We start from the raw sequence: 25,764 nt of genomic DNA, 5'->3' as shown, positions 1-25,764 counted from the left end.
CAGCCTCAGAACCAAGTGCTACCCCAGCCGCGATCAACCAGAGGGTAAGATTCCCGACGTCAAAAGGCACCCCTGCATCCGGCGCCCTGCGACCCCCTGTGCCCAATCCCGGGGTACCCACCTAACCTACAACTACCCAACTTACCTCTCGAAGTGGTGGTGGCACCTGAAACATCCTCGTCCCCGAGCCTGCAGCCTCTTTCCAAACCGGAACTTTCCCATTGATTTCCATTGAGCGCCCTAAGGCTCAAAAGCACCCTGCACCCAGCCGCCCGAGTGGCCCTGGCAGTGCCCTCTCTACACTAACCTACTTCCCCACTTGCCCTGAGTAAGTGACCAGGAGCCCAGCTCCCACAGCCGCGTGGCTTGCCAGACAGCAGCCACCAACCAAGGCCCCCCTATCCCTCATAGGATAACATTGGGCCCAACTCTCTCTGCACCCGGCCGTCCTGAAACCGCTGAGGGTGAACGAACTGTACCTACCTGACACTGGGGGACCCCTGAGTCCATGCCCGGAATTCCAACACTACCAGTCGAGTACTTACCCTTAAACCGCTAACTTCATTTTCCTCATAGGGTAACATTGACTGGCTTTTTCTTCAAAAATCTTCTAAGTGTGAACTTTTCAAAACTGCAAAAATTCACCAAAAATCAGCCAAGTGACAAAAACGAATTTACTCACCTGCTCCTAGGTGAGCTCCCAGTGCTGGATCTTGGTGCCCAGCCCTGACTCTGAAAAGTGTTCACAACTATACTTACCTCTAACTCATTTTTCTCCCATAGGAAACCATTGTCTGCTTTTCTGTGAAATTTCTTCTAAGTGTCTACTTTTGCAAATTTGAAATATTCTTTTAAAATCGTACCATTTCTGCAAACGAAATTACTTACCTGCTTTTGATAAGGACCCCAGTCCTGGGTCTAGGCACCCAGTCCTGGATTACTAAAGTAACGATAAAGTACTCTACCTGCAATTTGAATTGCTTGCCATAGAGATCCATTGAATGTTTTCTGTGAAATATTTTCTAAGTGCTAACTTTTGAAATAGCTAAATATTATTTAAAAATCATTACAGTTATTAAGTCGACTTTCATCACTTGATTCTGAATACTGACCCCAGGCTGGTTCTAGGAGCCAGACCTGGAATTCCAAAAGTAATCTGAAAAGTAATTTATTACAAATAACCTGAATTTACCATTGAGCTCAATGCATTGTTATGTTTAGGAAATAGGATTGTTTATTGCAACCAACTGTGACTGTTTACACAAATTTATTACTTAAAACAAAAGTATTTATATTCAACCTCTCATTCTGAGAAAGTATATTTTTACCCCCTTTGTGGTTCTAAAAATAAAACAAGCATATATTTTATATATACAAACCATTGGCCTAGAGTTCAGTTATTGAGTGTGTGAAACCATTTGCTGACTGAGTGTGTACAATAAATGCTTTACACTGTCCTCTGGTACTGCCTTACTGCTCGACCAAGCTACCACTTTTGAGAGTAAGGTCATACCTAACTTTGACCTCTATCAGCCTCTGGGGGACTGTGGACTCTGTACACCCTGTACCTATTAGGGAACAGTATATACAGAGCCACTTTCTCACAGGGTACCCACAAGATGGAGGTGTCAATGCTATCTATAGGGCATTCGAGGACTGGATTGAGTTATCTTTAGAGACTCAGATCCCAAGAAAAAAGTTGGTCACACTGTATTAGGATGAGCGTCACCTGGTTTACACCTGAAATTAGAGAGTTGAAGAAAAAATGTAAGAGGGAGGAAAGGAAATGGAGTCTGCATTTTGATGAGGAAAAGAAGGTAATTTACAAAAGAGCTGTGAAAAACCATCAGTACGAAATTAGAAAAGATAGGCTAACTGTAATTGCTGATAGAATCACCCAGCCCTCACATGTCTCCAAAGAATTCTACCCGATTGTAAATTCCTTCCTGAAACTTAAAGTTGCTGGGGTAGGCCCCCCTTCCGGAGAACATTGTGACGAGCTTACCAACTATTTTATTATTAAAGACAGCCATATTTATGACTCCCTGGGAAGTGACTCTGATCAGGATCCATATTCAGTTACTAATGGCTACAACACAGTTAGTAAAGACACTCCCACCTTTTCAGTATTCCCTCAGCTAAACAGCAATGCTTATGGGGGAAGTAGCAAATACAGTTAAATCGGGATCCCCCTTAGATCCGTCCCCATAGACATTTTGCTGAAAGAAGGCGATATTATTTTATCAGCCTTGACCAACCTATACAATCTCTCATTGGAAAAAGGACAAGTCCCTGACTGCTAGAAACACGCGGTTGTCAGTCCACTGCTGAAAGAACTTTCCTTGGATCCTGACAAGGCAAAGAATTATAGGCCTATATCTCTGCCTCCTGGTGTAAGCAAGATTTTAGAAAAGGTGGTCAATGGTTACTTGACCAGTTACTTGTAAACATCGAACTCAAACCAGTTTTAGACTGGGGTATGATACCTAGACGGTTCTCCTACTAGCCACGGAAGACCGTAGGAGAATATTGGATCAAGGTGGTTCAGCCACGCTTATCGTTTTGGATTTAAGCACAGTTTTCGGCACTGTTTCCCACCCTATTCTTCTAAGCAGGTTGGAAGCGCTAGGAATCACAGGCAATGTGCTAAATTGGCTGACCTCCTTTCTGGAAAAAAGAAGTTTCCAGGTCAAGGAGTGGCCTTGCCTGTTGGAGGCCTATCAGCTTAAATGCGGAGTACCACAGGTCTTTTCCTTGAGCCCTACTCTTTTTTATGTAGATCTGCGCCCCCTAGAGGACATTATCTGTTTAACAGGTTTCACAATGGTCTCATACGCTTACGATACTCAGATTGTCGTCTCTCTTGCGTCTAACATCTGCCAAATTGAGGCCAATTAGCCGCCTGCACGGAACAGGTGAATACTTCGATGTATAATAGTCCCCTTAAATTAAATGGCGACAAGACAAAGGTCATGGTGGTCAGGAACAACCCCTCCCTTTGGGATAATCTTTCGGGCCCCCATGCTACTGTGATCGTCCCTTTCCAAAAGAGGAAGTATTCCTAGATAAGGATCTTACCATGGCATCTCAAGCCAAGAAATTGGCAGGAACGTGCTTTGGACTTCTATGAGCTCTTAGAAAGACAACTAAATAGCTTCCTAATGAAACCTGTTGACTAGTGATACAAGGGCTCATTCTGTCGCGCTTGGATTATGGCAACTCACTTTATCTTGGCAGCCCCGCGTATGTCACCAGAAAGCTTCAGGTTATACAGAACGATGCAGCCAGAACTTTCCAGGACAATGCCAAATCACAACCAGCGTGTCACTAATAAATGGAAATAATTTTCAAAGTCAGGTGAGTTGATGTTCTCATTGCGCATTGCTGTACATTGTTCGTAGGACGTAAATAAACATGAAATCCAGCCAGCACGATCAATGATGAAAATAATTCACCTCGAATCCCTTCCAGCACACATCAACTCACCTGACTTTGAAAATTATTTCCATTTATTAGTGACACCGCCATGCAGGTACTGACTTTATTATTGTGAACGGCATTGGAAATATATATATATATATATATATATATATATATATATATATATATATATATATATATATATATATATATATATATATATATATATATATATATATATATATATATATATATATATATATATATATATTATCTACTGGCGGTCGCCAGTAGATAGTTATAGTTAGGACCGTGTTTCCATAGGAAATCTGAAAATTCTATTTTGAATAACTTTGGCGCCGGTTGACGAATCCTCGCGAAATTTTCAAAACTAATGGGGCGCTCCGCTCCGCTCCTACCCTGAAAGTCTCGGGGTGATTCGTCAAGCGGGGGCTGAGGAAAAAGGGGGGTCCCAAAACGCGTTTTCCCCATGTATTTTCCCATAGGACCTTTAGTCGAAGGTACAGTCCGAACAGCTTAACAGAATTACTTGAAATTTGGCAAAGAGGTAGTCCTCAGGTCAGGCATGTGCCTTTTGCATATATGGTGTCAATCTGTTCAGTAGTTCCTGAGAAAATTGCATTTAAAAGTACATAAATATCTATAAGCGCGCACGGTGCGCGCACCCTAACCCTGTATCCCATTCCATATTACAGGATACAGTCAATCTATAACTATATATATAGGTAGTTTATTGTAAAATAAATATATAAAAAATATAATAATACATACATAACTTAGCATTTAAAAAACCTTACAAATTCACTTAAAAAACTATAGGTTTCACACACGTTATAGTTAGGAATTAGCATTTAAAAAACCTTGCAAATTCACTTAAAAAACCATAGGTTTTACATATGTTCTAGTTAGCTGGACATTTCACTCGTAAAAAACCAATGAAATTCCCCCGTTATAGTTAGTTCAGATAACTATAACTCGCGCGACCGCCACTCTATCACAAGGATGATGTCATCAGTGATGTCATGAGTGATGTAATATGTGACGTCATGAGCAGTGGATTGCCGGCGCGCGAGTTATAGTTATCTGAACTAACTATAACGGGGGAATTTCATTGGTTTTTTACGAGTGAAATGTCCAGCTAACTATAACATGTGTGAAACCTATGGTTTTTTAAGTGAATATATATATATATACTTCCTACCACATTAAAAATAGAAAATAAATCAACTAAATAAACATAATTACTCCCACTAAAATATCACAACCGTAACAAAATATTTTACAACACAAAAAAATAAGATTACTATTCTAACTACAATAAATATAAAATTGCATAAAATATAATATTACAAGATACTACAATTTGCTATTCCCACCACATTTAACACAGCAATAAAATTTATAATTAGCAAAAAAAAAGCAATTCCCACTCCAGTCAGTGCAACATCAGGGAAAGTGTTGGATTGCGGTGGGGTAAAATTTTCTATTCCCACTCCAGTAAATGCAACAGTAGGGAAATTGTTGGATAGCGTAGGGATACAAATTACTATTCCCACTCCAGTGAGTGCAACAGTAGGGAAAGCGTTGGATAGAGAAGGGGAAAAAATTACTAGTCCCACTCCAGTCAGTGCAATTGTAGGGAAAGCATTGGTTTGCGGAGGGGAAAAATTTACTATTCCCACTACAGCCAGTTCAACATTAAAAACAAAAAAAATATCTTCAACAAAAGAAATATTTTTAAAAAAACTGAGTAAATACAACAATATATAAATATGTTGAAAAAATATATAAAGTAAAAACATAATGTTAAATACATATCACAAATACCTACAAATATTATAAATAAAATACAAAAATGATTTAGAAATTATTTCTAAACAAGAACAGTAATTATTACATACATTTAGTTTTGTTACTTCCCACCCTATAACACCACAAAACTCACAACCTGCACCTAAACAATTATTTACACTATTAATATAAATATTCATCAACAAATTAATTTTCATTAATTAAATATTAATTAAATATAATCAATGTACTTCCTACAATATACCCACACAAGGCACTCAACACAATTAATTATTAAATTAATAATAATTATTAATTTTAATATAATTATTAATTGCTTAAAATTGATTTACTTCCCACCCCATGCCCCTACAAAACCCAGAACCCACATCTAAAATGTAAAAAAAATGTATCCGCACAATTAACATAGTTATCAATTAAACAAATATTATTAATTAAAAAACAAATTATAATTAATTAAAATTAACTTCCCACCCTTTACTCCTATAATCCCTACCACCGCACCTAAAATTGAACTATAAAAACATTAAATACACAATTAAAATTTATTTTCAATGAAATAAGTAATAGTATTTAACAACTAATTATAAATTAAGTAAAATGAATTTACTCCCCACCCTTTACCCATAGAAACCCATAACGCACACCCCCAAAAAAGTGATTAAACAATTAACATAATTATCAATTAATTAATATTATCACTAATAATTAATTTAAAATAAATTACTTCCTACCCTTTGCCCCTATTAACTCCACAACCCGCACCTTAAAAAAAAACACAATTACCATAATGAATTATGAATTCATTAATATTAACAACTAATTATTAACTGAAAATAAATTACTTTTCACCCTTTACCCCTATTAGCCCCATAACCCGCACCTAAAAAAATTACGCAATTACCATAATGAATTATCAATTAATTAATATTAACTAATTAATTAATTAAAAATAAATTACTTCACAATTAAATATCAATTAAATAAATATAATCAAATAAAATATGATCATTAATTTATTATAATTCAATTACTTCCCACCCTATTCCCCTATAAACTCACAACCCGCTACGGAACTAAAAGACGCAAAATTTTATTAAATTAAATGTAATAACTACTAGAAATTTAACACATATATGAAAAAACATAAACAATACTTACACAAAAAAAATTGCAAGATATTCATTTAAAATATATACTAAAATACATAACACTAATTAAAAAATCGATATTTTAAACAACGCTATTTTTTTTTTTACAGAAAATTAACAACTATTTTTGCAAATGATAATAATGACTTCTATATTTTTTTACTCAATATTACTTACCTTCAAATCGATATTCTTGACAACGATATTCATGCACTCGATATTTCCACTCCATGATATTTCCAACTCGTTATTAATGTAGTTCAAATTTTTTCGCCTCGATATTCTATCTCATTACCATTATATTCATCAGACTGGTCCAGCAGGGTTAATTAGTATGCCATCATGTCCCTTGTTTCCTGTCATTCTGATGTTCTCAGTGGCATCCAGAAAGTCCTTCTCATTTGTGTTCCGTTCCAGACGAACACTAGGTTGGTGCATGTCTAGCAGCCGATGCATATCTAGGTCTGTTTGTAATTCACCAGCTACAGCCATTTATGGGATGGAATGTGTGTGTGACTGTAAAGTCTTCCGCTATCTTATTGTGGATACAGAGCATTGGGCTGTATCCCTGAATTTAGACCATTATGTCTTTGTGAAAGACTTGAGTTACGAAAACGGCAATGGAAGGTACATTGGAAGAAAAGTCACTTCCACTGTTTGAAGCTTATATCATTTGGGGCAGGCGAGATATATGCTTACCATAAAAAGGAAAAATGCTACATTTTAAAACTAGTCAGTACAGACATTTTCTGCATTTATAGAAAAAAGCAAAAATATTTGCATCAAAAGCATTGAAACCCAATATATGGAGATTTTGACTTCAATATTTTTGCAGCACACTTTCCTAATAATTATTCCCATTTACTTACCTAAGTTAGGGACATGTGGGTAACAAAAAGAGGGAGGGCTACTAGCACAAGAACCACAAAGATGAAAAAAAGATGGATGGACAGGGACAGTCATGAAAAAAGCAAAAGAAAGGAAAAGATGGCAGTGTTTGAATAGCAGAAAATGGTACATGGGTCTCCACTGTTCCACCCACACCAACCAACCCAAGTGCTTTTTTTAAACCGATAAATGACTTTTCATTTGTTACTGTTATAGATGTGTTTGTTCATAATCAAGATTTCCACATTCCTGTCGTCCATATGCATTATAATTCTTATTCTGACTATGACCTTTAAACGCCTCAAAAACAAAACTAACGTTGTGCTTCGTTTTCATGGCAGACAACCAGGAGCCCTCCATGAACAGCCTGTCCGTGATGTCCGATGTTGCCCGGAGTACACTTGATGTGACAGTTGGTGCTCGACAACAGACTGCACAGGGCTGGATTAATACCTACCCGCTGTCTAGTGGCATGTCCACCATGTCGAAAAAATCAGGTCTGTGCCAGGATGGGTTAATTCTGCGAGCCAGGGACTCGTGTCGACTTGTTTCATAACTGTAAAAAAACATTTGTGCTTTCATTATGCACTTGAGGTTTAAGACTTGGCCCCTGACAATATAATTGTGTGGGTCTTGTGGTAAGTGAGTTGTAATAGGAAGATACCACCTGTCGTAGTGTTGAAATGCCCAGTTGATCTTGATGTCTGAAACTTGGTAATTCAAAAGATAACTGAGACTGGTTTGCATTTATTGGTTCTATCTATGGCGGCATAGGTAGCCTAAACAGATGGAATGTAGAGCAGCCAGTGCGGTTGTTAGAGGTGCATGTTCAATGCCTGGTGTGACTGGTATTTCTATAGTATATTTTCATTTTACATCTTTCTCATTGTTCCACAAGGTATGTCCAAGAAAACTAATCGTGGTACCCAGCTGCACAAGTACTACATGAAGCGAAGGACTCTGCTGCTATCCTTGCTGGTAAGGTTTTGTCCTGCCTGTTTGTGTTAGTTTTTCCATACCCTCAAGAGCTGCAGGGGGGTGGTCTAATTTTGTTAAGGCAGATGTTGTTTTACAATCCTGGTGGCCACCTTTAAAATAAGGTAGCCCAAGGTGTAAATCTGACTTCTATTTTTCCGTCCTCTGCAAATTAATTATCTCTTTTATTGGCTCTTAGTTCCCTCTTCTGCCAAAATTATGGGGTGCTGGGGAACGGGCTAAAATCTTGCACCTGTGTCTAGTGGACCTGTGCAATCACTACTGTCAGGTCGAACCAAGTAGTGGCAGAACATCTAGCGGCCAGCAGTGCTTGGAGTGTGCAGTGCATACCCTCATTCTTTTGTTATCTCACTTTAAAATGCTTGCTAGAATCTGTCTTTAAAGCAATTATTTATTTGCGTTTACCAGGATAGGTAAGAAACCCATAGCATGTGTTGCCAGAATACATATCTAACCTCCGCAGTAGGTCAGCATGCTAGTGTCAGCAAGTATCATACAGAACCAGGGGGAAATCCGGGGCAAGAATAACGTTAACAGACACGTTTCAAACCATATAAATGGTTAACTAATGTCTAGTACTAATAGAAACAAGACACTCAAACTATGTTTTAAGCTGCGGTGTGCTTAGTCTTCATTCTGACACCATACACCAGAGACAAAGTCCCACAGATATAGCAGGCTGGAGGGAGTCTGTATATGAAAATAGATATGTTCGAGGCATATGAGCTGCAGATCTATACACTGTGCATAGATCGCCATCTGGTGTTGGGCCCGGATGTTTGCAGTTTGTTTTTCCTCTGGGGAAGTCTTTGGAAGTCACGAGTTCGGTGACTCCTCCCTTGGTTCGTATTGCGCATGGGCTTCGGCTCCATCCTCAGATTGTTTTTCGCCAGCAGGGAAAGATGGAGCGTAGTAGTAACAGTAAAGAAACCCATGTGTGTTGTATCTAAATAAGATAAACTGGAACGGATACAGGTAGCCGGGGAGGCGGGTGGGCGTGTATAGATCTTCATGAGGTGTGCAACCTCTGCCTCTCCCCTGAACACGAGGCCCGAGACTGTCCTACCTGCAAGTCTTTTCGCTCTAAAAAGACTATTCGAGATCGACGGGCTAGACGCAACATGGCGCACTCCTCGACCTCCGCTCCAGTCGACATCTTCGGGGACGACGTCGAAGCTCCGGGACAGCAGAACATCGAAGAAGAGGACGACGACCTCGTCAGTGCTTCCGAGGCCGACGACTCAGATGTGGAGGACATCACCCCGGCGCAGAGGGTCGTGAGTACAATACCCCCTCCCACACCCACGCCGATATCCAAAAAGGCTTCGGTCACACCTTCGCCTTCGGGCCTAGGCAAGACCAAGGATACTGCTTCTCACACCCCACCTTCGGGCCCGGTAAAGAAGCCTATTAAGCCTTCCGGCAGCTCGGGCTCGAGCCAGCCTACCATCGGTACCGAAAAACACCCTTCGGCACCGAAGAAAAGATCGGCCTCCATCTCCACACCAAACCCAGTACCAAAGCCTTCGGTGTCGAAACCTGCCCTGCCGGTGCCGACCAAACATCACAAGGCCCGCGGCACCGACACTCCCGTGCCGAAGCCTTCTTCGGCGCCGACCAAAAAATCGGAGGTCCCAAAGAAACACGGCTTAGACAAGCCTAAAAAGCCGTCGGCCCCGAAAACTTCAGCGCCGACCGAACAACCAGTGCCGCAAGAACTTTTCACACCGGATCCTCTCCAAAAGACACTCACCAAGGATCCTAAAACTGGACATTTGACATTGTCTACAAAAAAGAGACACTTGGACAAACCAGCTCCACCTCCACCTCCAAAGAGGAAAGACACTGCTACCTCCCCTTTCAGAGTGCCTTCTCCTCCTCCTCCACCCTCCTCACCTCTACCCTCTCCACCCCCGCCTCATCGTTCCCCAACCTTGTCTCCTGTTCCAGACGACTTAGGAGACCCATATTATGATCCAGCAGATGTGCCACAGGATCCCACCCCTACTGGATCTCCAGACCCATGGGGCGACTATAATAATCCGGACATCCCAGATGTCCCACAGGATGACCTTTCCCCATATAGGCCATCCCCACCTGAAGATTCCTTAGGTTTTCACCACCTATTACAAAGGGCGGCACACTACCACGGGGTGGAGTTACATACTGACCCAGTAGAGGAAGATTTTCTCCTAGACACCTTTGACGACACACATAGGTCTACTGCCATCCTACCTATGTTAAAGGGATTAAACATGCACCGGAGGTCTTTAAAGACCCAGTCAGGGCCGGGGTCCTAAAGCCCCGTATAGAGAAAAAATACAAAGCCGCCCACAGACCCTTCATACATTAAAGGCCCTGCACCATTGGATTTCCTAGTTGTATCTACGGCTAGGAAGCGCTCAAATTCTCAGGCGTCAGGCGAAGCACCACCACCTGACAAAGAGTCCAAGCTCCTAGACGCGTCAGGGAAGCGCAGTGCGTCACAAGCCGCCAACATATGGCGTATCGCCAACACGCAAGCGCTATTGGCCAGATACGACAGGGCGCATTATGATGAGTTAGAGGCCATCATGCACCATCTCCCTGAAAAATACAAGAACAGGGCTAATGAATTGATCCAAGAGGGGAAAATAATAACTAATACCTCTATTCGCTGTGCCCTAGATGCAGCAGATACAGCCTCCAGGGCCATAAACACCAGTGTCCTTCTCCGTCGCCATGCCTGGCTCAGAGTTTCAGGTTTTAAACCTGAGGTACAAGCCTCTATATTGAACCACCCATTTGACCAAGATCATCTATTTGGCCCAAAAGTTGACGAAGCCCTCGAAAAGATGAAAAAAGATACTGACACGGCGAAATCCATGGGAGACCTACAGTCACACACTCCTAGGCGCTCCTTTCGCCACTCTTCCTTTCGAGGCACGGGCAGAGGCTACTCCTCGGATAGTGCATCCACGTCCTACAAATCCCCTCCTCAATCTACCTTCACAAAGGGTTATCAAAGAGGCGGATACAGAGGCAATAATAATAAGGGCAGAGGCAAAACAAATACCGCCCGCTCTGCCACACCTACTACCCAATGACTTTCCCCCGCTCCCTCCAGACCATTCCACTCCGGTCGGGGGCAGAATTCAACATTTCCTTCACGTCTGGGAGACAATCCCCTCAGACAGATGGGTGACACAAATGATTCAGTCAGGGTATTGCCTAGAATTGACATCTACCCCCCCAAACATTCCACCCAGGCACCGCCCTATGTCTCAAGAACATACTACGCTACTGAAACAAGAGGTGATCTCCCTCCTGCAAAAAGGAGCCATAGAGCAGGTCCCCATAAATCAACAAAATTTAGGGGTCTACTCCCTGTACTTTCTGATTCCAAAGACAGACGAGACTCTACGACCTATCCTAGATCTCAGACCTCTAAACACTTACATACATTCAGACCATTTTCACATGGTAACCCTACAACAGGTTCTTCCACTCCTCTCCCAGAACGATTTCCTCACCACTCTGGACTTGAAAGACGCATACTTTCACATCCCAGTACATCAGTCTCACAGAAAGTACCTCAGATTTGTGGTGGACGAACAACACTACCAGTTCAAGGTGCTCCCGTTCGGGGTAACAACAGCACCAAGGGTATTCACCAAGTGCCTAGCAGTAGTGGCTGCACACCTCGGAAGACAGCGCATTCACGTCTTCCCGTATCTGGACGACTGGCTAATAAAAGCCACGTCCTACGAACAATGTGTGCAACATACCGCCGCTACAGTCCAACTACTTCACCAGCTAGGTTTCACGGTGAACCATCAAAAATCCCACCTGGTACCATCACACACAAAACAATACCTCGGTGCCACCATAGACACCTCAAAAGCCATAGCCTATCCCAATCCTGCCAGGATTGCAAAAATATAGGCTCTGCGTCACAAATTCATATGTCAACACTCTCTCCCAGCAAGAGTGTTTATGCAACTGATAGGGATGATGACCTCTTGCATCTTCATAGTGCCCCATGCAAGACTCCAGATGCGTCCACTCCAAGAGTGCTTAGCGCGCCAGTGGAACCAGGCCCAGGGACAACTGACAGATCTGGTGTTGGTAGACGGTCGCACCCATCGCTCTCTGCAGTGGTGGAACACCACAAACCTTTCCAGAGGTCGACCGTTCCTGGACCCGGTCCCACAAATAATCCTGACAACAGACGCATCGCTCTCCGGCTGGGGAGCTCATCTGTTACATCTCACAGCACAGGGCACATGGACGCAGCAACAGAAGTTACTCCACATCAACCATCTGGAGTTACTGGCAATCTTCCTCGTCCTAAAATCCTTCCAGACGCAGATTTCAGGCAAGGCAGTCCTCATTCGCACAGACAACATGACTGCCATGTACTACATTCAAAAACAGGGGGGCACACACTCTCCACAGCTCTCTCGATTAGCACAGAGCATATGGAGATGGACAATTCCACAAAAGATCTTTCTCCTGGCCCAACACGTCCCAGGAGTCCAAAACACCGTGGCAGATCTGCTCAGCAGACAGACGCAGCAGATCCACGAGTGGGAACTTCACCCACAGGTTCTTCACCCGTTCTTTCAGAAGTGGGGGCATCCACACATAGACTTATTCGCCACCCACGAAAACAAAAAATGCCCAAGCTTCGCCGCCAGATATCCACACCCATTGTCCAAAGGCAATGCGATATGGATGAACTGGTCAAACAAATTTGCATACGCTTTTCCACCTCTCCCACTAATTCCATTAGTGGTACGAAAGCTTCAACAGCATTCCCTAACACTGATCCTAGTAGCTCCAACATGGGCCAGACAACCGTGGTACACCACACTGCTGGAACTCTCGGTAGTACCACACCAAAAGCTACACCTCTCACCATGCCTCCTAACCCAGAACCATGGAGAGATCAGGCACCCGGACCCAGCTCAGCTCAACCTTGCGATCTGGCTCCTGAGGTCCTAGAATTCGGATATCTTAACCTTCCCCCTGATTGCATGAATATTATCAGGGAAGCTAGACCCCCTACTACTAGGGCATGCTATGCTGCAAAGTGGAAAAGATTTGTTGTTTACTGTCACAACAACACAATCAATCCTTTAAATGTATCCATACAGCACATTATATGTTACTTACTCCATCTACAAAGGTGTAACCTAGCATATACTTCCATTCGGTTACATCTCGCTGCAATTGCTGCTTATTTACAGAACAGGCAGCACCTATCACTTTTCAGAGTGCCTGCCATCCAGACCTTTATGGAAGGCCTCAAAAGAGTAATTCCACCCAGAGTACCACCCTCACCTGTCTGGAACTTGAATATAGTTCTCACAAGGTTAATGGGACCCCCTTTCGAACCATTACATAAATGTGAGCTCCAATTTCTCACATGGAAAACAGCTTTCCTAGTGGCCATCACTTCCCTTAGAAGGGTTAGTGAAATACAAGCACTCACTATACAGGAACCTTTTCTCCAAATGCATCAGAACAAGGTTGTACTCCGCACCAACCCAAAATTTCTACCCAAAGTCATTTCTCCATTCCATCTAAACCAGTCGGTAAAATTACCAGTCTTTTTCTCACAACCTCAAACCGTTGCGGAAAGGGCTTTACACACACTGGATGTTAAAAGGGCTTTACTTTACTACATCCAAAGTACACAACCTTTCAGGAAAACCAAACAGCTATTTGTCTCTTTCTCTCCACCACAAGAAGGCAACCCTAATTCTAAATCAGGGATAGCGAGGTGGATTGTAAAATGCATACAGATTTGCTACCACAAAGCAAAACGAACGCTATCTGTTCCCCCTAAAGCCCACTCTACAAGGAAGATAGGGGCTTCTATGGCTTTTCTAGGAAACATACCACTAGATGGCATCTGCAAAGCAGCGACATGGTCAACACCGCACACTTTCACAAAACATTACTGTGTAGATGTGCAAACCAAGCAACAAGCTAGTGTGGGCCAGGCTGTACTAAAAACACTGTTCCAAACAACTGCAACGGATGCCGGTGGTCGCCGCTAGGGTTGGGTACTGCTATATAGTCTATGCACAGTTTATAATCTGCAGCTCATATGCCTCGAACGGAATATGCTACTTACCAGTATGCATCTGTTCTTGGCATGTAGAGCTGCAGATCTATAAACGCCCACCCGCCTCCCCGGCTACCTGTATCCGTTCCAGTTTATCTTATTTAGATACAACACACATGGGTTTCTTAACTGTTACTACTACGCTCCATCTTTCCCTGCTGGCGAAAAACAATCTGAGGATGGAGCCGAAGCCCATGCGCAATACGAACCAAGGGAGGAGTCACCGAACTGGTGATTTCCAAAGAATTCCCAAGAGGAAAAACAAACTGCAAACATCGGGGCCCAACACCAGATGGCGATCTATGCACAGTGTATAGATCTGCAGCTCTACATGCCAAGAACAGATGCATACTGGTAAGTAGCATATTCCTTCTTTATCCCAGTTCTGGGAAGCCTGAATAGTTTGAAATGTGCTAAAATCAACCAAGGGATGGGAATCAACACATTAGTTAGAAAGCATTATCCCTCCGAAGTGGTCCCTGGAAAGGAAGGCGCGTGAAGGGAAGAGAAGGGACAGGCAGCTGTTGCTGATCACATCTGCCAGGTGCCCAAGACTGCAGCACATCACTTAACCATTTTCTCATGATCTAATTCACTATGTTGTACATATGTAATTTTAATGGACAACAGGCCAGACTTAATTTTAGACTGTTGTTATGCTAGTTTCTCTTGACTTGTGCTGGATTTGTTGTTATGCCTGGCACATTCATGGGATTACGCAAAAGAGTTTTTATTCTCCCTTAAAGTTGAAACTCCTGTGTCCACTCAGTAACACAGATAGAATATTCTTACTCCTCCCTCCTCATCCAGAATACCATCTCGTATTTTTATGCAAGTAAAATGGAAATACCATAAAGCCTTCCACCCTGCAGAGAGATCTTCCGTGTGCTCTTCCATGTATACTGACTGGCCCAGTCCCCTGTAGAGCAAACTCCTTTGATCTTTCAGTGTAAGTGGACAGAGCAAGGTAGACAAAACCTGCTCCACACCCTCCGTAAACTGACTCCGCGTTCCAGTTGACTAACCAAGTTAAATGTTTTGGGTCATGAACGGTTGTCATTTTGGGAAACTAAACATTTATCAATTTCCCAAGGGAAACTCATGGTCTCTCTTTATGCACCTCACCTTCAGTCAGATACAGGATGATCCTGCCTGATCGGCCCATTGAAGTAGCAGTCTAGACTCAGTAGGTTCAGGAGATAAGCCACTCGGGCACTGGTTACATGGCATTGTGGCCACCTTTGTTGTTCTGATTATATTTATACAAAAAAATCAAATTTATATTTAAAGTGCATTGCACCATACCTTCAATTTTAGGCCACAGAGATTGAACGTCTGATCACATGGTACAACCCGCTGTCCTCCCCTGAGATGGAATTGGACCAGACCGGAGAGAACAGCGTAGCCAACTGGAGGTCAAAATACATGACCTTGAATGAGAAGCAGTGGAAGGACAATGTGAACCTGGCCTGGAGTATCTCCCCTCACCTGGCCGTGCAGCTACCAGCGAGGTATGTTTGAGTGCTCTTGTTAACATTTCCTGCCCTCCAAAACTTGAGCCAGAATGACAATAGACCAGCAGTGTGTGCAGTACATCTTCTCTCCAACAGAAATCTAGGAACTGTAAGGCTTAGGGCTACATTTGATTCCTATGGTTTTTGCAAAACCCATAACTGCACTCTTGTGGTTTTACCTAGTGTTGTTTCTGGGCTGCTTTCTAAGTTATGAATAATGTGAGGTTGCGGCTTTACCACAAGTGTCACCCCCTACACACACGTTTTTCACCTGAAAATTGTTCCGTGTAATATCTGTTGTGTTTTGCACAGGGAACTCACTGGGCCTGTGTGCAAAGTTTGCACATCTTAGAATCTTGATTCAGAAGCAAATGTTGTTTGCGTCAATTTGTAGTTAGCGTGAGACGAAGAACGAGGCTGTTACGGTGCAAGCCCACGTGCACAGATCCTTTTGCCTCTAGCTCAGTACTGTTAATACACTCCACACCCAGAGTCTTGCTATGTGCTGTTTCTTCAGTGGCCTGTGTATTTGAGTGAGTTGTCACAATAAAATGCCCAGCTGGGCAGGGGCCCTCTGGATCAGTCTTCTTTTAGTGCCCTTATACCAGTGCACTTCTCAGAAACAAACTTGTTTTTCCTGAGTAGGTCGATTTGGGATGTGATGGTGGTATTGGCGGGATTACAAAGAGCCGGCTTGTTGCTTAAATTGAACTGAAAATGAGTGCATCAAAGGAAATGAAGAAGCTAAAACGGAGTATCTTCATGACAGCTAGTATTAATGGCATCTGTTTAAAAGTAATGTTGATCCAGACTTGCAAAGTGGTCTCTGCCGTGGTAAGGTGTTTAAATGGTGGACCTCATTTAGGCTATGTTGTGTGTTAAAAATGCATTGTGTTTTTGCAGTCAGTTTTAGTCTTGGTTGCTGTTGGAGCAAATTTTTCAGATGTATGGAATTGGTTGACTTTTAGAAGGTTTGTTCAGTTAATAAATGATAATTTGACTACTGCACCTCTCTCTGAACACCTGCAACCCCTGTTCCTCCAGCGCTGGGGTTCCCAACAACTTACCTGCTTTCCCTCAATTATGGCCTAGTGCAGCCCTGTTCAGTCCAAGTTAAATCCAGAGTTCTGCGCTTCTGGCTGAATTCTATCCTATGCTCCTTTCAGCATATTCAACCACACCAGTGCTGACCCAATCCAGGCGTCTCGTGCACCTCAGTCTTGTCTCGTGAAATTATTTTCTCTTGTTTTCAGATTTAAAAACACAGAAGCCATCGGGGCAGAAGTGACTCGTTTGGTGCGCCTTGATCCTGGAGCAGTGAGCGAAATACCCGAGGCAATAAAGGTAGGTGCAAGTCCTGAACCTATGCCAACCACTGAGCACCATATTCTAACACACCTTGGCGCTGGCTCAAACAGGGCTCTCAGTTGTACACATGATGTCAATGTACATTTGAAGTATCAAAGAGGGAGAGGGAGGACCAGGAGCTGATTGCGGTCCAGTGCCCGTGCTCCACTATCAAGCCGTTAAACCAAATAAGGGGGTCACTGTTCCATAGGTGTGGATGCTGTAGAGTCACCCTCACACAAAAAGGAGAGGAGAAAAACGTGTTAGGACTGAAAGAGAAATGGGTTAGGTCAAGGGCTGAGATCCACTATGTAAGGGGGAGAACACTCAGTCTCTTGTTGCCCTCACACACCCCGAGAGGTGTGATGCTTCATCATCGGGCGTTTGCTCCTCGTTGGGCCGGCGCTGCAATGCCCAATGGGTCCCCCGAAGGGTCGCTTTTGCGGAGATCTTTTAAGAGAACAGCCGTTTGATGAATACGGGTGTGTTGGGAGAGTGGGTCTTATGTGCACAGTGAGTGTGTGTGAGATAAAAAGTAAAAAAGGATAAAGGATACTGAATAGGACAAGGTTTAATGTGTTGGTCCCTTTGCCATGCTAAAAAACCAGAAGGTTTGTGCGTTACGTCTTTGGGCTGTGAGGTGCCCTAGGTAACAGAAATGGTCAGGTCGACATGTTTTGCGCCCAGACGGCCTGTTGTGTGTAGATCTAGATTCAGTTTATAGGTTTCCCGATTTATGCCCTTATATAGGTACAATTCATATTGCCCTTATTTAGGCATAGAAAATCCAGCCCTTATTTAGGCATTTTCCATGCTAACCAAATACAGGCATGGTCTCCTACATCCGTCCATCCATGTCACGAGTTTTTGGAAAACCGGACTCTTAAGCCTTTAGGAATTTCCCTTGCTTGGATATTGATTTCTCCGAGAACTCATTTAGTATGTATGAACATCTATTCCTTAGGGGTTCATACATGACGTTCCGATGCCCGACTTTTACGTCAATACAGGCATTCCTAAACACCTTCAAGGTATAAATATACCTGCACTTGCCCTGGCAAACCACGGTTCTGGCACGATCCGGCTCGACTGCCTACTTGCGGTGTGCCACGGCAAGTTCGAAAGGAAATAGAGTTCCAGCCTGACGCACTGACCAGACGCTGTCATCCTCCTTCGCAGAGAATCCAGCTCCATTGTTTCTGACTCCCCTTGCGGGGTGTTAGATATCGAGTCCCGGAAAAGAGATTCCAACCTCGCACATTCTAAGGTATGGAGCAGACTAGAACTTAGAGAAACTTTTGGCAACTCTTGGCAAAACTAAAACTATAGCTATAGCTAGCTATACTTTAGAAAACAGCACATACTTCTTACCTCGTACTACACTTAGGTTAGGTACACTGGGGTAGAACTATTTAGAAGCATCAGATGAGTATTCACCTTTTAGCCTGTGTTATTTATGTATGTATTTTAATTAATATATGTCATAGCTACAAACCATGCTATTGCAGTATTATTTTATCTTACTGCTAACTCTGTACATATTGTACTTTGCAGCCTGTCTTACGATTGTAGCAGTTCATATGTCTTGCATGAGAAATAAGACTGTTCAATAAACCCTTTTTATTGAAACCCATCTCTCTATTTCTGTGCAACTCTGTAGAAACGAAGCATGCACGATTGACTGATTGAAACTGTTATCTATTGTTTCCACGGTTCCGAGATTGTTCCGACTCTAAGGGAAACAGAGTTGTCATGTTTATTGCGGTTGTCAGAAACTAATCCCTTCTTGTGTATTCAAGAAGTTTTTAGCGACCTCTGAGTAAGCTGGAACACACAAGTAATGAAGTTTAATGTACTCGATAGAGACATACTGTTCTCAGTCCTATGTCAAATCTATAGTGTATATTATTCCAATGCGCAGAACCTATCAGGGATATGGGAACTACACTACAGATCAGAACGATCCTTGGCGCTTCCTCAGGACCAATAAAAAATAGTTGGTGCAGTGCGAAGTGAAAGTGCAGAGGGGATATTCGCCCTCTGTGTGTACGGAGCGGGCTCGCGCTGTGAAACAACTCCAGCTAAGCCACAACTCAATCGTTGATTCGCCCATTAGAAAACGACCTAGATAGGGAGGGAAAAGTAGAGGGGTATATAAAAAGACACAATGCGCTAATTAGTCATAGGCATATGGCATGTGTCTGTTTTCAAAAGCGCAAAGCGCTATCTGATTACTGTGCAAGTATACTGACGTTAGTGCTATCTTTCGCTTGGGGTGGGTCTCCAGGGGAGGGCAGTCCGTGCCTACCCAAAGGGCAGCCAGCCCGCTCATTTGCGAGCAAAATGTGGCGGGCTCACGGGTTTTCCAGGAGGGCCCCCACAACCTGGGTCGCACCAAGTTAGAAGTATGTATAGTGAGCAGTGTCTACATAGATAGCTAAACTCCAAACGTGACCTACCAAACCCTCCCAGGGCGGGTGGTGCATTGTGGTGTACGGCCAAGAAGTAGGGAGGCCGTGACTCGTATATGCGTCCTACCCCGCCCTAAATGGGTGGTTCCGTACACGCTCTGTTCGTGCCACCATTTGTGGTTGCCAGAATCGTACATACTATATACAGGTAATCTGGGTCACTGTCCCCAAGTCTCACCTCGCGTTGTATGGAGAACTGCTCCATGGGCTGGGGTGCCGGAAACCCATGTAGCTACGTCTTAGCACCTACCCGACCTGGCACCCGCCCGTATGTTAGAGGCAGAGGCGGTCCTTAAAGTAAGGTTCTTTTCGGCCGAGTGGGCGGTGCCCGCTTCCGGGTTCGTCATTGTATCTGTGAGTGCTCATGGCATGGGGAATAGTGTGCTAGTCTGCGCACTTGCAGGAATAGCGATGACTGCGCATGCGCACTAGAGTGCTGTGCTTGCTAATCTACTGTGTTGCCCAGACTGGAAAAAACCGGGATAAGCGACCTAAGCTTCCTTGGTTGTGGGTATTAGGATGTATTATGGTGTGTAGCTAACCACCGCATAAATCGCCACAAGCGGGTTAATTAAGATCGATGTGGTCACATAAAGATAGTCTAAGCCAGCGCTCTTAGAGTCAACTCTTGTAAGGCTCAGTGGTGTTTGGCTCAGTGGCGCATCTATCACTAAGGTGGTGCATGGGTAAGTGTTCCTACAGGAGGGAGCGGAATGTGGTGTATACCATCCATCCACCAGTACCCTATTAGTGTGCTGTCTGCACCTAGGGATCAGTTGGTCTACCAGAGATGTGTCTGTAAAATGAAGTGTGTAGCCCTACTTAATGTACATAGGGATATGTTGATGTTGCTCACACTACATGCAGGGGTAGTCCCTCTCTTGGAGATTCCTGGTGAGTGATTTGGCTTGTTCCTCAAAATCCTGGATGTCACTCCAGCTCCTCCGGATCCTGAGGAACTGCCCGTATGAGGTACCCACATACACAGTCTCAATGATGAGATACCGTGGGTTGATCTGTGACACTGTACCGAAACCCCACAGTTTCGCTATCCGCTCAACGTATGGGGTTGAGTACTGGGGATACCCCTGCATGTAGTGTGAGCAACATCAAAATATCCCTATGTACATTGAGTAGTGCTACACACCTTATTCTACCGACACATCTCTTGTAGACCAACTGATCCCTAGGTGCAGACAGCACACTAACTAATAGGGTACTGGTGGGTGGACGGTATACACCACATTCCGCACCCCCTGTAAGAATCCACACTTACCCATGCACCACCTTAGTGATAGATGCGACACTGAGCCACACACAACTGAGCCTTACAAGAGATGACACTAAGAGCGCTGTCTTAGACTATCTTTATTTGACCACATCGACCTTAATGAACCCGCTTGTGGCGATTTATGCGGTGGTTAGCTAAACACCATCATACACCCTAATACCCACAACCAAGGAAGCTTAGGCCGCTTATCCCGTTTTTTTCCAGTCTGGCCAACGTTCAGCATACCAGGCAGGGGCAACACGGTAGATTAGCAGGCACAGCACTCTAGTGCGCATGCACAGTCATCGCTATTCCTGCACGTGCTCAGACTAGCCCACTATTCCCCATGCCATGCGCACTCACAGCTACAATGACGAACCCGGAAGCGGGCACCGCCCGCTCTGCCGAAAAGAACCTTACTTTAAGGACCGCCTCTTCCTCCACCATACGGGCGGGGGCCAGGTCGGGTAGGTGCTAAGACGCACCGGTTATGCTTCAAAAACTCCCGTAACTACACAGATTTCCGGCACCCCAGCCCATGGAGCTCTCCATACAACGCGAGGTGAGACTTAGGAACAGTGACCCACATTACCTGTATATAGTCTGTACGATTCTGGCAACCACAAATGGTGGCACGAACAGAGCGTGTACGGAACCACCCATTTGGGGCGGGGTAGTACGCATATATGTGTCACGGCCTCCCTACTTCTCGGCCGTACACCGCAATGCACCACCCGCCCTGGGAGGGTTTGGTAGGTCACGTTTGGAGTTTAGCTATCAATGTAGACACTGCTCACTATACATACTTCTAACTTGGTGTGACCCGGTTGTGGGGGCACTCCTGGAAAACCCGTGAGCCCGCCACATTTTGCTCGCAAATGAGCGGGCTGCCCTTTGGGTAGGCACGGACTGCCCTCCCCTGGAGACCCACCCCAAGCGAAAGATAACACTAACGTCAGTTTACTTGCACAGTAATCAGATAGCACTTTGCGCTTTTGAAAACAGACACATGCCATATGCCTATGACTAATTAGCGCATTGTGTCTTTTTATATACCCCTCTACCTTTCCTTCCCTATCTAGGTCGTTTTCTAATGGGCGAATCAACGATTGAGTTGTGGCTTAGCTGGAGTTGTTACACAGCACAAGCCCACTCCGTACACACAGAGGGCGAATATCCCCTCTGCACTTTCACTTAGCACTGCACTAACTATTTATTATTGGTCCTGAGGAGGCTCCAAGGATCGTTCTGACCGTCTGGGCGCGAAACATGTCGACCTGACCATTTCTGTTACCTAGGGCACCTCACAGCCCAAAGACGTAACGCACAAACCTTCTGGTTTTTTAGCATGGCAAAGGGACCAACACATTAAACCTTGTCCTATTCAGTATCCTTTATCCATTTTTACTTTTTATCTCACACACACTCGCTGTGCACATAGGACCCACTCTCCCAACACACCCGTATTCATCAAACGGCTGTTCTCTTAAAAGATCTCCGCAAAAGCGACCCTTCAGGGGAACCCGTAAGCATAGCGGCGCCGGCCCAACGAGGAGCAAACGCCCTGATGAAGCATGACACCTCTCGGGGTGTGTGAGGGTAACAAGAGACAATGAGTGTTCTCCCCCTTACATAGTGGATCCCAGACTGTGGGAGAGCAGGCCGGATATACAGACGCGGAGGCCAAATGTAGTGAGCCAGTGGCTAGGTTTTTATTTGTCTTAGTTAGGGGATATGGAGTTGGATCAGAGTCCCGGGTTCTTGGCTTGCTTTCACGATCTCGTCCTCTTCTTCTGGTTTGGGGCGGTCTCTTCCTCTGGTTGCTGACTCGGTGTCTGTCGCAGTGGATTCCCCAGGGAGGCTCATAGGAGGGACAAGGAAAGAAAACGAGAGACCGTCAGGGATATGGCCTGTATGTATGGAAGGAAATGACAGACCCGTCACCGCACCCGTGTTCCTCAGGGTATGGACGTTTCTTTAGATACAGCCCCCCAAGTCTAAGCGAGGTAGGGAGTCTAGGGCCCTTTGGGGAGGGTGTGTCTCTCTGTAACGGTGAAGGCAGGGGGGGGGAAAATAGAAAAGAAAAGAAAACCAGGACGCTCTGGCTAGCACCACTGTTCCACCACCAAAAGTAAAGCAACCCTCGGTGACCCCGTAGGCAACCCTTCCCCTTTGTCTACCACCCGCTTCCCTCTCCCGTTATCCCGTGGTTTTAGCCACTCACCGGCCCCGCCGCAACACTTCCTGGTTGCGGCCGCTCTCCAGCCTCCTCCTGTGGGGTCCACCACTCCTCGTACCACGCTTCGTCCGGAGCCTCGTCGGCGTCCTCTGCTTCTGGACTCCGCCCCGTCACTCTGGCCTTTCTCTGCTCCGGCTCCGTCCTCCTCCGGTACTTCTCCTCGTCACGCTGTGCTTCTTCGTCTTCTTCTCTTCGGTCTTCTCCCTGTTCCACCGTCGCTGCTTCCTCTCTCTCTGTCCTCTCTCCGGCACCAGTGCGTCCGTCGTCAGTTGCGATGCTTCTTTTCTCCTGTAGTGAAGAAGCACATCCGGGTTTAGTCGCTCCCCCTTCCGGGTCACTCCTGTCGGCGCCAGGACCTGTAGGGAACTGTAGTTTATGGGGTGGGGTCAGCCTCCGCAATGGTGTTTGCTGTTCACGGGATCGTTCGAGGCCGGTCTCCCCGGTTGCAGCCCACAGGTAGGAGCGGGGAAGGGTCGCAGGCATGGTATGGTCCGAGGTCCTCTCACATCCCTTTTCCCTTGCTGTCTTTCTAGAGGGGGGGTGACAGGGATAACGGGAGAGAAAGTCCACATTGGTTTGTTCACTACCTTTCCTATGCTGGGTGTGAAATCTATACGGTTGTAAGGACAGAAACCACCGTAATATTCTTTCATTGTTCCCTTTATTTCGGGCTAACCATGCCAAGGGGGCGTGGTCAGTGTAAAGCGTGAATTTGCGGCCTTCAAGATAATATTTTAGGGAGTCAATCGCCCATTTGATGGCTAGGGCTTCTTTTTCTATTACGGCATAGTTTCGTTCTCGGGGGTATAGTTTCCTGCTAAGGTACAGGATAGGTTTTTCTTCCCCTTGGTCGTTCTTCTGGGATAACACAGCCCCCATACCCTGATCCGAGGCATCGGTCTGGAGTATAAATGGCAAAGAGAAGTCTGGACTGGCTAACACCGTGTCTGAGGTCAGGGATGCTTTCAAGGCGTTGAAGGATTGTATTACATTGGGGCTGGGATCCCTCAATCTGGCTTCTGTGTTCACTGATTTTCGTAGGAGGTCGGTGAGAGGGGCTGCTATGTAGGAGAACCGAGGTATAAACCTTCTATAATAACCCAGTAAACCCAGGAACGCTCTAAGGGCTTTAGCAGAGCGAGGAAAAGGTACTTGGGAAATGGCTGTCAGTTTTTTATCTTGGGGCCTAATCATGCCTTCTCCTAGTAGGTAACCCAGATATTGTACGGTTTGGGCAGCTAAGTGGCTTTTCGCCGGATTGATTTTAAACCCATGTTTACCCAATGTCTGTACCACTGCATATAGATGTGATAAATGTTGTTCCCAGGTCTCGCTGTATACTATGATGTCATCAATGTATGCCCCGGCATAGTCTTCGTGAGGCCATAGAATGAGATTCATGGCCCGCTGAAATGTGGCTGGGGCTCCATGTAACCCAAACGGTAACATAACAAATTGATACAGGCCATCGGGAGTAGAAAACGCCGTTTTCTCTCGGTCTTGTTGTCGTAATGGGATTTGCCAGTACCCTTTGCATAAATCAAGGGTACTGACATACTTAGCTCTTCCAATCCTCTCTACCATTTCATCCACCCGGGGTAAGGGGTAGGTGTCAAATTCAGACACTTTATTGACTTCCCTAAAGTCAATGCAAAAACGCACCGACCCATCGGGTTTCGGTACGAGTACGATTGGCGAATTCCATTCGCTTACCGAGTGTTCGATAACCCCCATTTGCAACATTTGCTGTACTTCATTGCGTATGACTTGTCTGCGAGCCTCCGGAATACGATATGGCCTTAGGCGTACTACTTTCCCCGGAGCTGTTTTGAGGGCGTGTTCCACCACAGTGGTCTTTCCCGGGATGTTGGAAAACACGTCCTGTAACGGTAAGAGGTTCTTTATCAGTGCGGCGGCGATATCGCCAGGCAGCTCCCCGTCTATACACTGGCAGTATAAAGGGTTTTGGGGGTTTTCTACGGTAAGTAAAACAGGAAGGGGTCCCTCCCATTTTTTTAATAGATTTACGTGATACACCTGGGAGGTACCTCTTTGTTTGTCCAATTCAATTTTATATGTGACGGGGGTTACTTTTTCTAGGATCACATAGGGTCCCTGCCACTGACCCAATAACTTGTGATCGGAAGAGGTCATCATCAGAAGTACGGCGTCCCCTACATTGAAGGATCTATCCTTCGTTTTTTTGTTATATTGAGCTTTTTGGGCCTCTTGAGCTTTCTCCATATTGTTCCGAACAATAGTACGAATCTGTCCCAGATGGGTTCTCAGGTTTGAGGCGTAGTCAATCAGGGGTGTACTAGCATTAGGTTCGGTTTCCCATGCCTCCCGGGCCATATCCAACAAGGATCGGGGTTGATGTCCATATAATAATTCAAAGGGGGAGAACCCCGTGCTCTTTTGGGTGTGGCAGCGAATGGCATACAACGCCAGGGGTAATAGGTCTTCCCACCGTTTGGTTTCTAGGTCGAGGAGTTTCTTTAGGGTGGTTTTCAGAGGGGC

At 44.8% G+C, this 25,764-nt stretch overlaps 1 protein-coding gene across 4 annotated transcripts in view; it reads left to right on the top strand.

The window, feature by feature from the left end:
• Nucleotides 1-25,764, top strand: part of PI4KA (phosphatidylinositol 4-kinase alpha) — a 548,133-nt gene that overhangs the window by 403,523 nt on the left and 118,846 nt on the right. For all 4 annotated transcript variants that reach the window (XM_085633226.1, XM_085633227.1, XM_085633225.1 and 1 more), the window contains 4 exons: nucleotides 7,634-7,789; nucleotides 8,191-8,270; nucleotides 15,721-15,914; nucleotides 17,171-17,261. In XM_085633226.1, coding sequence (XP_085489352.1) covers nucleotides 7,634-7,789; nucleotides 8,191-8,270; nucleotides 15,721-15,914; nucleotides 17,171-17,261 — 521 coding nt within the window. The remainder of the gene's footprint in view (nucleotides 1-7,633; nucleotides 7,790-8,190; nucleotides 8,271-15,720; nucleotides 15,915-17,170; nucleotides 17,262-25,764) is intronic.

Source organism: Triturus cristatus, chromosome 11 (assembly GCF_964204655.1).
Source record: "Triturus cristatus chromosome 11, aTriCri1.1, whole genome shotgun sequence".
NCBI classification, from domain to species: domain Eukaryota; kingdom Metazoa; phylum Chordata; class Amphibia; order Caudata; family Salamandridae; genus Triturus; species Triturus cristatus.
Note: the sequence above shows the minus strand (reverse complement) of the source record. Positions and strands in the feature narration are given on the sequence as shown.